This window comes from Hyalella azteca, unplaced genomic scaffold, assembly GCF_000764305.2.
Source record: "Hyalella azteca isolate HAZT.00-mixed unplaced genomic scaffold, Hazt_2.0.2 contig11868, whole genome shotgun sequence".
Taxonomy (NCBI): domain Eukaryota; kingdom Metazoa; phylum Arthropoda; class Malacostraca; order Amphipoda; family Hyalellidae; genus Hyalella; species Hyalella azteca.
This window is the reverse complement of record NW_025941848.1, coordinates 157,484-170,342: the sequence shown is the minus strand read 5'-3', so window position 1 is coordinate 170,342 and position 12,859 is coordinate 157,484. Positions and strand designations below refer to the sequence as shown.

Here is a 12,859-nt window from a genome sequence, read left to right as displayed (position 1 = left end):
TTTCAATCAGACCATTGCCCTAAAATTAATTGCTGCCAAATGTTTTTAAAATCAATATCTCGAGATTCTTTTTTACCTAGTTTTGAGTTTAATTTGATTATGAAGTTAGTTTTCTTGCAGTGTTACATTGTTTTCAGGTTTATTCAGTTTTTAACAGGAGCTATTATTATATTTTGCTTTAGTTACATGCTGTTCTCTGTTCTATCCGGAGTTGGTATAATGAGATGATTTTGTTATTTACTTGCGATTTCCTGTTCTCATCATTGCTTTTTCGTTGCACTATTGTCGTTAATTATATATTGCATATCATTTTAGAAGTGGAGCTCATCAGCTAACATAGGCATTGCAATGGACAATAATTATTTATGTCACTAATTATCATGTTTTTATGTATTGTAGTATAGTAGTGCTCTCATATGTGATTGAAGAACAAATGGTGCAGAACAACGAATATTGGTGTAGTTAGGCAGAAGCTTTTCTTTTATGCAAGTTTGATTGAAGACCAGAGCATGCTTTTTATTAACTATCTTCTTGTTCGTTTTTTCAATGAGTCGAACCAAATTTCTTGCTGGCGTCGGGAGATCGAAAAGCAGGTTTCCGAATGACATTTTAATAGTTTGCGACGTTTCGAAAATACAATTTTCATTATCAAGCTGGTGAAGGTTTTACAACACTTGAAATTCAATTTGGAAATGACAGAAGTACATATGAATGGTATAGTGGATACAATAAAATAAATGCAAACTATTAAAATGTCATTCGGAAACCTGCTTTTCGATCTCCCGACGCCAGCAAGAAATTTGGTTCGACTCATTGAAAAAACGAACAAGAAGATAGTTAATAAAAAGCATGCTCTGGTCTTCAATCAAACAACGAATATGTACATAAGTTTAGATTAATCTAAATTCATCTAATCTAAAATTAGTTGTCGCCTGTTCCTTCGGATTTTACTCACCCCTAGCGTTTCTAGGTGTTTTTTAGGCCCAATCCCCGACAGCATCAGCAGCTTGGGAGAATCCCCTGCGCCCGCTGATAGTATCACTTCTCGCTTGGCGAACGCTCGTTTCACCTGATCATGATATGTTTCTATATAAAATTCAAAAATGACAATTAAACATATCAATATAATTCTAATATCCGATAACTTACGCAAAGGTTATTCAAATTTCAGATGCAGTCGCAATCATATAAAAATTACCATTAAACGAAACATATTTTTCTGATGAAGTCAACGTCAATGATCAACAGTATTTAAAATTAAAAATAAATCATCCGAGCGCATAGCAAATTCATTCTTCGTATTGCTTGTAGATTCATGAAGGGTAATCGCTCATGTTCATTATTTAAAAAAAAGAAAGGTCATAAACGAGACCCAAATGAAAATTATAGGTGGAGCACCGATAATTATTGGTGCCTACAGGTGGAAATTATCGATGAAGCACCGATGGGACATCGATGCGGCATCGATAGCGTGTTCAGCCTATGTTGCACATTAACGGTGGCTTACAAGGGGTTAGCCAGCAATGCGCAATCGATGATTCAGATCCTATAAATCGTTGATGAGTTTAATCAATGGAAATTAGGTGCACTCGCCTAGCTCCCGATTTATTGGTGTTTTACCGTCGATTGTTGGCAGAATTGGCCACCCATCGTTACGCCACCTGTAATCCACCACGCGCCCATCAATAACCATCGATGCGCTACCCTCTATTTCTATTGGATGAGTATGTAATTAAAAATCAGAGAAAAACTGAAATTTATTCAAAAATTTAGCGTCATTCTTGTCTATTAATTGAAATTTCAAGAAACGTTTGAATCAAAGGACGGTCTAAGCAATGAGAGATACAATACAGGTGAATGTTTTTAAATATTAGTTCACAGGAGTATACCATTCATTTGATCCATTTCCTCACCTTATTTTTATGAACATATTTCACTCCAATTGCCCGATTTTCAGCATCCATGATTATCTAGATTGGAGTAAAAAATACTTCATATCAATGAAAAATAGTTAATAAACAGTTTCAGCAAATTTATGTAACATATCACAAGCTAATTTCAAAGCTGATACTTGCTTTGGATAGTCAACTAATGAGTGGATATTGATAATCATTTGCTGTATCTCGTTACGATTTAAGCTAAATTCTACATATGCGTGATATGAATCAAACACATTAAGACACGTGTATAGGTTCTCAAATTTGATCTCATCTCTGCTTGAAGATGAGGATCGTGCAAGAACACCACCAACTACACCTCTATTATATGTTCAAAGGAATAACCTGTATGACTGCATTAGTTGCGCAAAATTTCTTACCTTTATTACTTGGGAGTTGATTTGCAGTTTAAGGTTCCGACGTCGTAGGCCAGGCAACAAGAATGCGTCTGCCGTGGTCACCCTTTCTCTGTTTTTGGTTGTGAGTTGGAAGATAGCGCTGCCTGAAAGGTGAAAATATGAAGCATGGTTATTAGAAAATTAGCACGTCAATAGTGCTCAGAGAGAAAACTACTCCAATTAATTCCATTGCTTTTTGCCTCCATTGATATATTAATATATCCTGAAGAGTTAAAAAGCAAAAAAAAATGTTTAAGCTTCGCATGTAGAGAGTTAACTACTCTTGTATAAAATTTACATTTTAATAATATAATAAAAAAGTGTGAAAATTTTAAAATTCTGTGTAAGCATAGAAGATTACATGTTGATTTAGGATTACCGCTTCTTTGATTTGAAAGAAGCTGTATGATTATAAACAAAGAGTGTGACAGTTATAATGAAACTAATTCTGTTTGAAAATAAATCCTTGTTGGAGGTAGAAGTTGGAAATATTTGGATATGTCAATTTCATGGAAGCCTCAATGAAATGAATTCTCACACTAATATAATAGAAGTTACATAGTACCGATAACAGTATTTCGTTGAGATTGAATAGTTTTATTCAGAGTATATATTAAGTTTGAGTTGCTAAATTGAGTTTTTAAATTAAGTTTAATTCTTATGAGCGTCAACAACATTATGTATAAGGCTAGATAATCTTCAACAATTCAAGTGATAACGATTTCACTTCACGTGTCGTTCATTTTAACAATGTTTGGGAGCACATGGATCGAGTTCAATATTAAAGTTTTCATTTCTCACCAATAGTTGTGTCTGTGTTGTAGTCCACCTCAGCCAGCCCCATCTCCTCGCCCGCTCTGATGGCCACCCGACAAACTGGAGGCTTCCAAGCAACCTTCTCCACGCCAATAGGACCTCCAAAAGCTCGGAATGGAGCTGCACCAAATTTAAATGCTTTATCAATCAAATTACTAGCAAATGTTTAAAATTAATTGTTTTGTACACAGTAGAAATCAATTGAATGAGTTCTAGCTACTTGTATAGGTTAGATGAAGAAGCGATTTGGTAAAGACCGAACATCATTTATGCCAGACAACTTCGATTATCAATCAGTACAGTTGGCCTAGAATGTGACTCCCCATCACAGTTGAAATTGACTAAGAGGGCTTTAAAATTGTTTTATTTAAACTATTTGACAGATCAAGAGTTCAAAAAGAGATCAAAACGTTCGATCCAACTCATTTTACTTCAGCACGTGTCCATTCTGTCCAAAAATTCCACCTCTTTACTGCCAAGGAATCCAATTCCTGGACGAAGTTCAATCGAAATTCAATTTATTCCAAATTTCTACGTGGTGTAAGTTTTTCAGCAATAAGATTAGTCTTTTTCTCACCATCTCGGGACTTGAGAGGACCCTTGTAGTCTTCAGTTTTCTTGAAATACTTCAGGACAGTTTTATAATCCCAGCCTGGATTACCTTGCGCTGCCCAGTTTTCGTAATCCTGAGGAATACCGCGATGGTGCATCATCTGATTGATGGTGCCTGATCCCCCAATCACTTTTCCTCTCCGGTACAGGCCTCCCTAAATGGAAAAAGCAAAATGGACTGCACAGTTTGCTATACAATATCATTCAACGAACAAACTGGGCGTAAATGTGGCCTGCCCTTGTTGGCAACGAGGCCCAGCGCACTCTTTTGCTGTTACCAATATTAAACACGTTTCATTTCCATGTCTATGTGTGTAGTCTTTTAATAATATCTGCGACATTAATTTTCTACTTATGTCTTGCTACCTCAAACAACTCCCTCACGCCACCAGCTACGCTTCAAATCCGATCGGGTTGTCCTAAAGAATGATTCACAGAAACTTCCTATTTTGTATAAGCAGGCTGATGTTATAGAAAAAGAACGAAAGGTATTTCACATGACATGAAAGGCACGGCCACGAAGATTTATGTATCGCCTAGTCAGTTGCCACTATGCATTGGACAAGTGAGCAGCGTGCGTTTGCTTTCGAAGCGTACTTTGCTAATGGCTGTTCCATTAGAGCAACTCAACGAGCATTTCATCCTCGGTTTCGTATTCATCCTTCAGTTCGAGTTCCTGACCCGAAATAGATTATTACGTGGGTGAATACATTTAGACCACATTTCCGGCAGAGTAAGCAGGCAAAACATGCGTTATTTGAGTGATGACAATCCGCGTGAACTCCATCAGCGGCTATTTCATTGTCAATGCGTAACTGCGTGGTGTGCGGAGTAAAAATTCCACATAATTGGCTGTTATTTCTTTGAGGAAACGAATGCGCAGTAACGGTGACTGTTGCTCGGTACACGCATACAATTGACGCCTTTTTTGCCAAAACTGGCTGAAATGAATGTCAGGGATGTCTGGTTCCAACAGGATGAAGCCGCCCGGCCCACACAGCGCGATGTTTAACGGATCAACTGAGACAACATTTTGCAGAGCGCCTCATCTCCTTAAGAGGTGACTTTCTTTGTCCAGCCCGATTCCCCACATTGGCTCCGTGTGATTTTTTATGGGATTATCTTGAACCAATTGTTGACAAAGATTGTCAAAGAAACCTATTTCATTTGAAGAACAACATACGCCAAGTCAAGGCCAACATACCTGTCAATATGTTTCAGCGAGTTGAATGGTACTTCAAAAATCGATTAATTGAATGCATTGACAATGAGGGCCGTCATTTGTCCGACGCCATCTTTAAAACTAAGTGATATAAATATCCAGGTAGTTTTCAATATAATTTATATTGTAATGATACCTTTACTATGTCTTTCATATTGAGCTTTCAAATCAGGAAGTTTCCGTGAATCGCCCTGTAGAAGGTTTGAGAGCCAACCTCGAACAACCATATCCCCATGCCCATATCTTCATATATACCCAATGCCCCATATTCCCGTATCCCCGCACCACATATCTTCGTATCCCTATACCCCCGTATCCCCATATCCATACCCCTATAGCAATTACTCACATCCCTAAAACGTTCATCGTTAACCTGACCACCTCATCAACCATTATACCCCTTCAAAAGTTCGCGACCACGAGCCGTTTGCGGCTTCAATAAATCAACCTCTTGATGCTATCTGACTGTCCAAAAATGGTCCGGTAATATTTTGCCGTACTGAAACTTTTTTAGCACAGTCATGTTTATGTATATGAGGGAAACGGTAAATCCGAGTAGAATGAATAAAGTTTCGGAATCGAAATTAAGATTGGGACTCTTACCTAAAAATGTAATATCAATGACAAATTCTTCTTATTTTAAGCTCTTACGGTATTTTTCGCGAATTGAGAAGAATATTTCTGAGGACGCATCTTGTAATAGTTCATGTATGAGGAGTTGGGAAACTCTGAGCCGAGGTGGAGGAATGGAACTTTGGCAAAAGCTGGAGGTTGTCCTCCGGCTTCTAAAACCAGCACATCCCATTCCGAAATCTCGGCCAGCCGACCAGCCACCACACTCCCCGTCGAGCCTGAGCCCACTGCAAGAAGAGTCAGATGAATGTTGTTAGAACTATAGAAGTATCAATAGCTCTCTATTACTACTATCATTTGTACTATCGTTTACTCTCCTAACCATGGTTTCAATCGATGAATATTTTTTTAGCATCCCTATATGGTCTTTAAAAATTTCAAGCGGACAAAAACAATTCGCATTTATCAGGCAAGGTTTCCCCCCAAAAATAAATGCGCCTTACAATCCTTGAGTTTGCAGCAGCGGATGTTGAAGAAAAGAATCTAAAATTAACCATGGACATAAGGCGCCGTACTGTCAAAATATGCTTAATTAACTACAGGTAGCGGCCTATTTCTCGTCTAGTATTGGTAGGTTTTCTTGAAAATCTGTAATTTATAGGTTGACGTACAACGAACTTGTAACTATTTTTTTTTCTCTTGAATGAGATACAGTCAATCCATGTATTACTCAATTTAAAAAGTTAATGACAACGCAACATTTTTAACTTATTTCCAAAGTTGATGGTACTAAAATTATTTATTTCTCATTACCATAATTTAACTCTATATTGAAACTATGTTCAAAGAATTTAAACATTTTATTTCTTGCAGCGTTTTCTTATATGTACTTCCTAGCAGAGCACCTCTACTTAAAAGTCTTTATCTATATGTATAAATTTTGAACAATCTTAGTGAGTTTATCGATGGTCTTAATTCTTTACTGAAGCTTGATGTTGGAATACATACACTGCCTGTAAGTGTATGTTTAAATTTTTGAAATTTCCATTTAATTTCGCTTGTGTCATAGTTTTATTACTAGAAGGGGAAAAAAGCATGCACCCCGTAACTAAAAAGTAACTGACCACACGTTGTGCAATCGAAAATAAATACCAACTCAATTTCCTAAAACCCCTAAGTTTGAGAAATAACTAACCAAGTTGGGATAATGAAGAAGGCTAAAACTAAATAACGAAATACTATAAGTTTATTTTGATAGATGGGCGTGAGAGTGACGAGCTGGCGAGAGAGGAGATAGTGGCAGGAATGGGACCAATCGAGATTATGTTCGTGTGAGATCTGTTCACTTTGTTCGGACGAGACTCATATCGTGGTCATGACGGGTTTTGAGTTAGGTTATGTTAAAGTGAGACACGATTGAGACCTGAAATTAATTATGGTAGTTGATTCTGGAAAGTAGGATTAACTATGGCAGAATTCAAATGGTTTAAGAATACCAACATTATTGGCATAGCTACGTGAAGTTAAGTTCTTTTCAATTTATAATAATCACTAGACAGTTTAGCAATAATTAAATATAAAAAAACATAATTACTGGGGAAGTTTTGAATAAATAGTTCATATTATAACACAGAATTAAAAAAGGAAATTATGCTCAAACATTTAGAATGTTAGCAGTTATAGATAGTACTTCTTCTTGTATCAAGCGTCAACATCTAATACACACAGGGAACAATCAATTATCACATAGGAGATAAATACATTGTTAGCCATTAATTATCAGTTATATCTCTTAAAATTCGTTATAACACTTATGGCACCCAATTTTTAACATGAATTTAGCGGCATGGAGGTTGAGTTCTAAAATATGTTGAGCTGAGTTTTGAGGTTGAGTTCTAGAATAGGAATCAGCTGGGTCGGCGTACACGAATGACAGCATAATTCAAGTAGAAAAACATTTCCCGACAACCGAAGAATTCACAAACGGTATAATACGAGAAGAAAACTTCCTTTATAAGAAACGATAACGAAGGAGACACGAGGAATATGTGTTCACTGCAGCAGCGCTCTCGCGAGTAAATAATACGCTACGATCAGTCTGAAGTGATGGTGAGGTGTTGCCACTCTTTTGATTGAATAATACAATTCACAAAATATGCGCAACTTGAACTAATAATTCCATTATTTGAGTCTCAATAGTTAGTACTGGCTCCTGAGTATTTACTGTCTCGATGTTCCTATTTATAATATCTTAATACTAAAGTGGTCGAACATTGATATTAAAAACAATGATTAATGATGACACTTGAATTCGTGTGTATTGCCTAGTTTTAATTTGACGTTTATTAGGTATTATTTGTTGATCGTGAGCAATTGACGTTGTTGATCGTGAGCAATTGATGGAGCGAACTCTGAAAAAGACTAAAGCGTAATACGAATGGAAGAGACAAGTGTACAAGGAGCTGTGGCCTGTCTGATCTACAGTTCGTGAGCGATACTTCTTCAACGTAATACTTGGCGTATAACCGAATGGCGAATATAGTCCAACATCGTAGGATAATTACCTAATGTTAACCTGTGTGGATAATTGGTCAATAATATTGGCATTGTCTGTTCATTTAATAATTCTAATTATTCTTCCTATATACATACATGTTATCATTTCCGGTTTACAGATATAGTTGTGCGCAGTGTGCATCAGCCTGAGTTGGACACCGAATCGACATTTTTTCCCATTCACCCATAAACTCACCAGCGCACGCTTGGGCAACTGAACACTGTTTTATTACAACAATCCTGAATGTAAACTACCGCATCAGGTTTTAGGGCACAAAAAAAAGTGTTATCGTGCTGGGAACTCGTTAACACAACCATCTTATTTGAATGTGTGGCTTTTGGAGTGTTTTCCAGTTTAGCTTGAACTTAACATGCGGCATTTAGCTAGAGATTTTCAGTTTAGCTTGAACATGCGCTCTTTATTATTTATTTTCATTATAGCTTGAACGTGCTGTCTGTAGCAAGGGATTTTCAGTTTAGCTGCTCTGATTGAGAAGCTGAAGAGGAGTAGAACGGAAACAATATTTTATTTGAGTTTTAATTGCTCCTCCTACTTCTTAGACCTGTAGAGGATACAAGTTTTATTACAAATAAATAAAGATATCTTATTAGCTATTACAATATGACAGTTTGCTTTCAATCGCATCTTAACAAGTGGAAATAATGGAACTCACCTCTAATGAGGTCTATACTGAATTTATCGGGGAATTTTCCTATCAAATAAACAGAATCTGCAACAAAAAGAATAAATAACTATCAGAATAATTAACTGCAAAAACAACATTGAAAGACTGTTACGCTACTACTAGGAGGCGGCCTTACGTTCGACCCCGGTGACGACTGGTCTTACAATCTCGGTCTAGATAGCGATTCTCTGATTTCAAGTGTGATGCAGTGTTGCCTGTTGCCAGTGTTGCCACTTGGGCACCACAAAGCGATCCAGCCGCGAGCTCTCAGCCAGGCTCGGATAGTTGGATCGCTAAGGGATTTTTTCACAAATCATTTAGTCATTACTCCTCCGCGCGTAAATGAAATATCAATCTGAATTTTTTTCATGCTTATTCCGCTATTTATTTGTTATTTTTCTGCAGAAACAAAAAAATATTCAAACTTTATACAAAATTAGTTATGATAGAGGAAAATGTTGTACATCGATGTTCATTTTACATGCGACTGACCTAAATTTGTGAAACAAACGGAGGTAATACTATTTATTATCTAATAGTTGGTATTAAAGGCATATCAGAATAAACCTCCATCTTTAAGATATTTTCTAACAAAAGACTTTTTCATCACTGCTAAATCGGAGATTTCACATTTTCTTTGGTAGCCGCAATTTTGATGAAGGAGTTGGGGAAAGAATGAGGGGAAATTCACGTCGTAAATAACCCGCCTGCAACTCTTGTGATGGAGGGGAGCTCAATGAGAGGCGTGTAATAATAGATGGCCAGTGGTCGGCCGAGGCCAATTAGTTCTAGCCGACCGCAGGCCATTCCTCGGCCACCTGTAAGCCGGCCGCAGCCCAAGATGGGTACTGGCTTGCAGATATCATATTACAAAGGCAACCAGCTCGAGCGTAGCAACTTGCCGATCTGAACACAGAACAAGGGTTCCACATCGTAGTCGCGAGTCCCTCATTTTTGGACTTCGCCGCACTGTGACTCAGTATTAGCCTTAAGAGGGCTGTTCACGGACGCTCCAACTCCAAGCTCGGCACACTGGGCGAACTGAGGGTAAATTTCAGCGGCAGTGTCTGGCTGCGTAGTGACGTGGCCGAGGGTGCACGAGAATAGTGAGGTATGAACTGCACTAACAATTGTGCAGGGATTCTTTAGTTACGTCGAGACATACATTTGTTAACTAATGTGAACTAATTTATAATTTGACATAATTATTATATTATATAAATAATATATTATATTATTTAGATAATATATTATATTATATAATTATTATATTATGATTATAAATTTTAACTAATTTATAATTTGTAACATTGAGTTCCCTGAAGTCCGAGTTCCCTGAGACCAGCAGATCTTTGTAAAATCTGCACTCGCGTGTAAGTTCGGCCGTCACCAGCCCTTGGTCTCGTTATCACTTCAGCCACATATTTGTGGCTAACACATCCCCGGCCTCAAGGATATTGTTTGAGGCAAGGGGCGGCTTTAGGTGGTCGGTGAATTGCCAGCGGGCGGCCGAAGCTAACCTGATCTGGCCGACCGCTGGCCACCCACGGTCCGGGAAGGATAGAAGGCACTGAAGGGGCACTTGACAGCGCCGAGAGAGAGATTTATGAGCTTGCGGTTCCCTCACAAACCACTGCGCATGTTTTGACTTCAACAAATAGGATACAAACATTATTTGAACATGTAGTCTCATGTAATACTAATGTAGGAGTTGCGCAAATATAGCTGCAAATTTTTTTTATAATGGTAATCCGTTCCATGGTACTTCGCATCATTATGGTTTTCGCTCCTGTTATTTGCTTTAAAATTAAGTATTTATTTTTGCATTTTAATTATCATATAAATCATAATTTTTACAATCACAGTAATAATAATTTAAATAAGTAATTGAGTATGATAATAATTCAGTGGGCTGATACAATATTCAGTTTGATATTAATATTACAGATTATTAAGCAATGTGCAATGTGTTGTTACACGCTTATTTTTAGACTTTAAAAAATGTCTACGGAAATAGAATATCAATTTAAATGCATGTCTTAACAGTATTTGACAAACTTCTGATAAAAATTTACACATTTACATGAAAGTTCTAATTACTGCACAGATCATGTACGTATAGAATTTAAAATGCTATATTCCAGCTCATTTAATTCAATGATTAATTTATTAACAAGACCAGTGGGCAGGGAAAAATAAGAGTGCATGCTTACCTTGAAGAGAATATTTATTGCCTGCAGGAGAGCATGACAACCAAAGGTCTGGTCGTGTACAAGTCTGAAATTTGGAATGCTATCCTGGCTAATTATTTTCAATATGCAGGCATTATGATATATTATGTAAATATTTTATATCAACTGATATCAGAAGGGCCAAAATTTTTGCAACCCGATGTTCGTATAGTGTGCAACTTTTCTAGCATTTTCTCGATAAACGTCGGTTTTAACGGTTTTAAAGAGATGCCTTGTTCGAATAAATCCTTGATAGACGCAATTATTTACCCTTATTTGTAGACAGTTCGATAAAATGGCAAAAATATATCACAAATAACGTTTTTGTCATATTTTCATCAAACGTTACCGTTGTTATGTCCTACAAATTTTTCTATAAAGGCTCATGGAAATTACTATCATCTAACTCTACGAAAATGTTAAAAATCTATTCTGTCCACCCTTTCTTGCCAGTAGTTAGACGAAAATTTGAATTTATTGAATTAAAGCAGTGGTTACTGACTACTTTAGTCCTAATTACTTTAATTGTGAGGTTAAGAATTCTAAACTAAAGTTTTTCTTTGACGAGGGAGCCGGTAAAATTATTGAGAAGTAATTTTTATCATATGCACACCTATATTGATTTTTTAAGAGCCGTGATACTATTTCTAAGGCAACATTGACAACACTTATTATCGCAATAACACGGAGTTATCCCACCAGTAAAATACATGGGAGAGCTATTGATCTTCCTTACCAATTTATCAATACACTGATATTGGGGAGTGTTTGTTGTTCAACGAATTATTGTTTAGTTCTACAAGCAGATGTTCCACTTCATACTACATAATAATGAATTTATGCAACTCACCGACTATGAAGTCTACGATGATATCATCAGGCATGACATTCGTAGGATATCTAACGGGCTTAAAAAAAGTGCCTGCGAGTATGGCCGTAAATCCCGCGAGAAGATTCAAAACAGAAAATTGAGTCATTTTTTATTCAATAAACACGTCCGATATAACTACGAAAACGGTTTTCTGGAATATGCCACTTCACCTTAGAATTCAGATTTATTCTAAATTGAGATTTTCTGACAGACTCATAAAACCGAAGTAAAATTCACCAAGGCCGCTTGAACAATCAAATCGGGCGTGAGGTATGACTCGTTCTTATAGCCGCACGGGGAGTAGTTGAGGAAAACTTGCTCGCTCCTATAGCCACAGGAGGAGAGGGGTAATTGAGGAAAAGTTATTTCTTGCCGAAAGAAGGGAAGTCCTACAGGCTCAGACTAAATTTTCCTCACAAACCGAATGTCCAGCGTCAGTGTGACAACCTCTTGCGCACCAGTTTTATACGTATGTATATTGGCCAAACTAATGTAAAAATAAGCTTTAGAATAAGTGGATGCATGTCCAGTGAAGAAATTTATTGTTAGGAAATTCAAATGTTTCACATTTGAAAATATTGAATGAAATTATTTGAAAAAGGCCACAGAAATATTTTTTATGTGTTATAATTTAAAATTTTACTGATATTTTGTGCATCTACAGGTTCTGTTACAATTATTTGACGGCACTGCTCCACGACGTGTCAAATTAGAGCCAAGACTAAATGTTCTCATCATTCACGACGTCTGTAAAAGAAACACTTGTATTGCATTATGTAGGAAACTTATTCGGGATTTTTAGACAACAATACGAAGAAACAGATTAAAGGAACCAATGTGGTGAATGTAGAATTAGGAGAGCAGGTTCTAAGGTTCGCATAATGTTCTAAGGTCTTTATAACCTCTTCTGTATCTGTTGATACTGTACTTGTGTCATATCTTGCTTCTTATGGTGTT

General features: G+C 36.9%; 1 protein-coding gene across 1 annotated transcript in view; it reads right to left on the bottom strand.

Annotated features, from left to right (window-relative positions):
- Nucleotides 1–12,253, bottom strand: part of LOC108671570 (glucose dehydrogenase [FAD, quinone]) — a 40,080-nt gene extending 27,827 nt beyond the window's left edge. The window contains exons 1-7 of the mRNA XM_018159130.2: nt 11,882–12,253; nt 5,637–5,845; nt 3,729–3,918; nt 3,137–3,271; nt 2,318–2,439; nt 1,914–1,970; nt 956–1,069 (exon numbers count right to left, since the gene is read on the bottom strand). Coding sequence (XP_018014619.1) covers nt 956–1,069; nt 1,914–1,970; nt 2,318–2,439; nt 3,137–3,271; nt 3,729–3,918; nt 5,637–5,845; nt 11,882–12,008 — 954 coding nt within the window. The 5' untranslated portion in view covers nt 12,009–12,253. The remainder of the gene's footprint in view (nt 1–955; nt 1,070–1,913; nt 1,971–2,317; nt 2,440–3,136; nt 3,272–3,728; nt 3,919–5,636; nt 5,846–11,881) is intronic.
- Nucleotides 12,254–12,859: the final 606 nt, after the last annotated feature.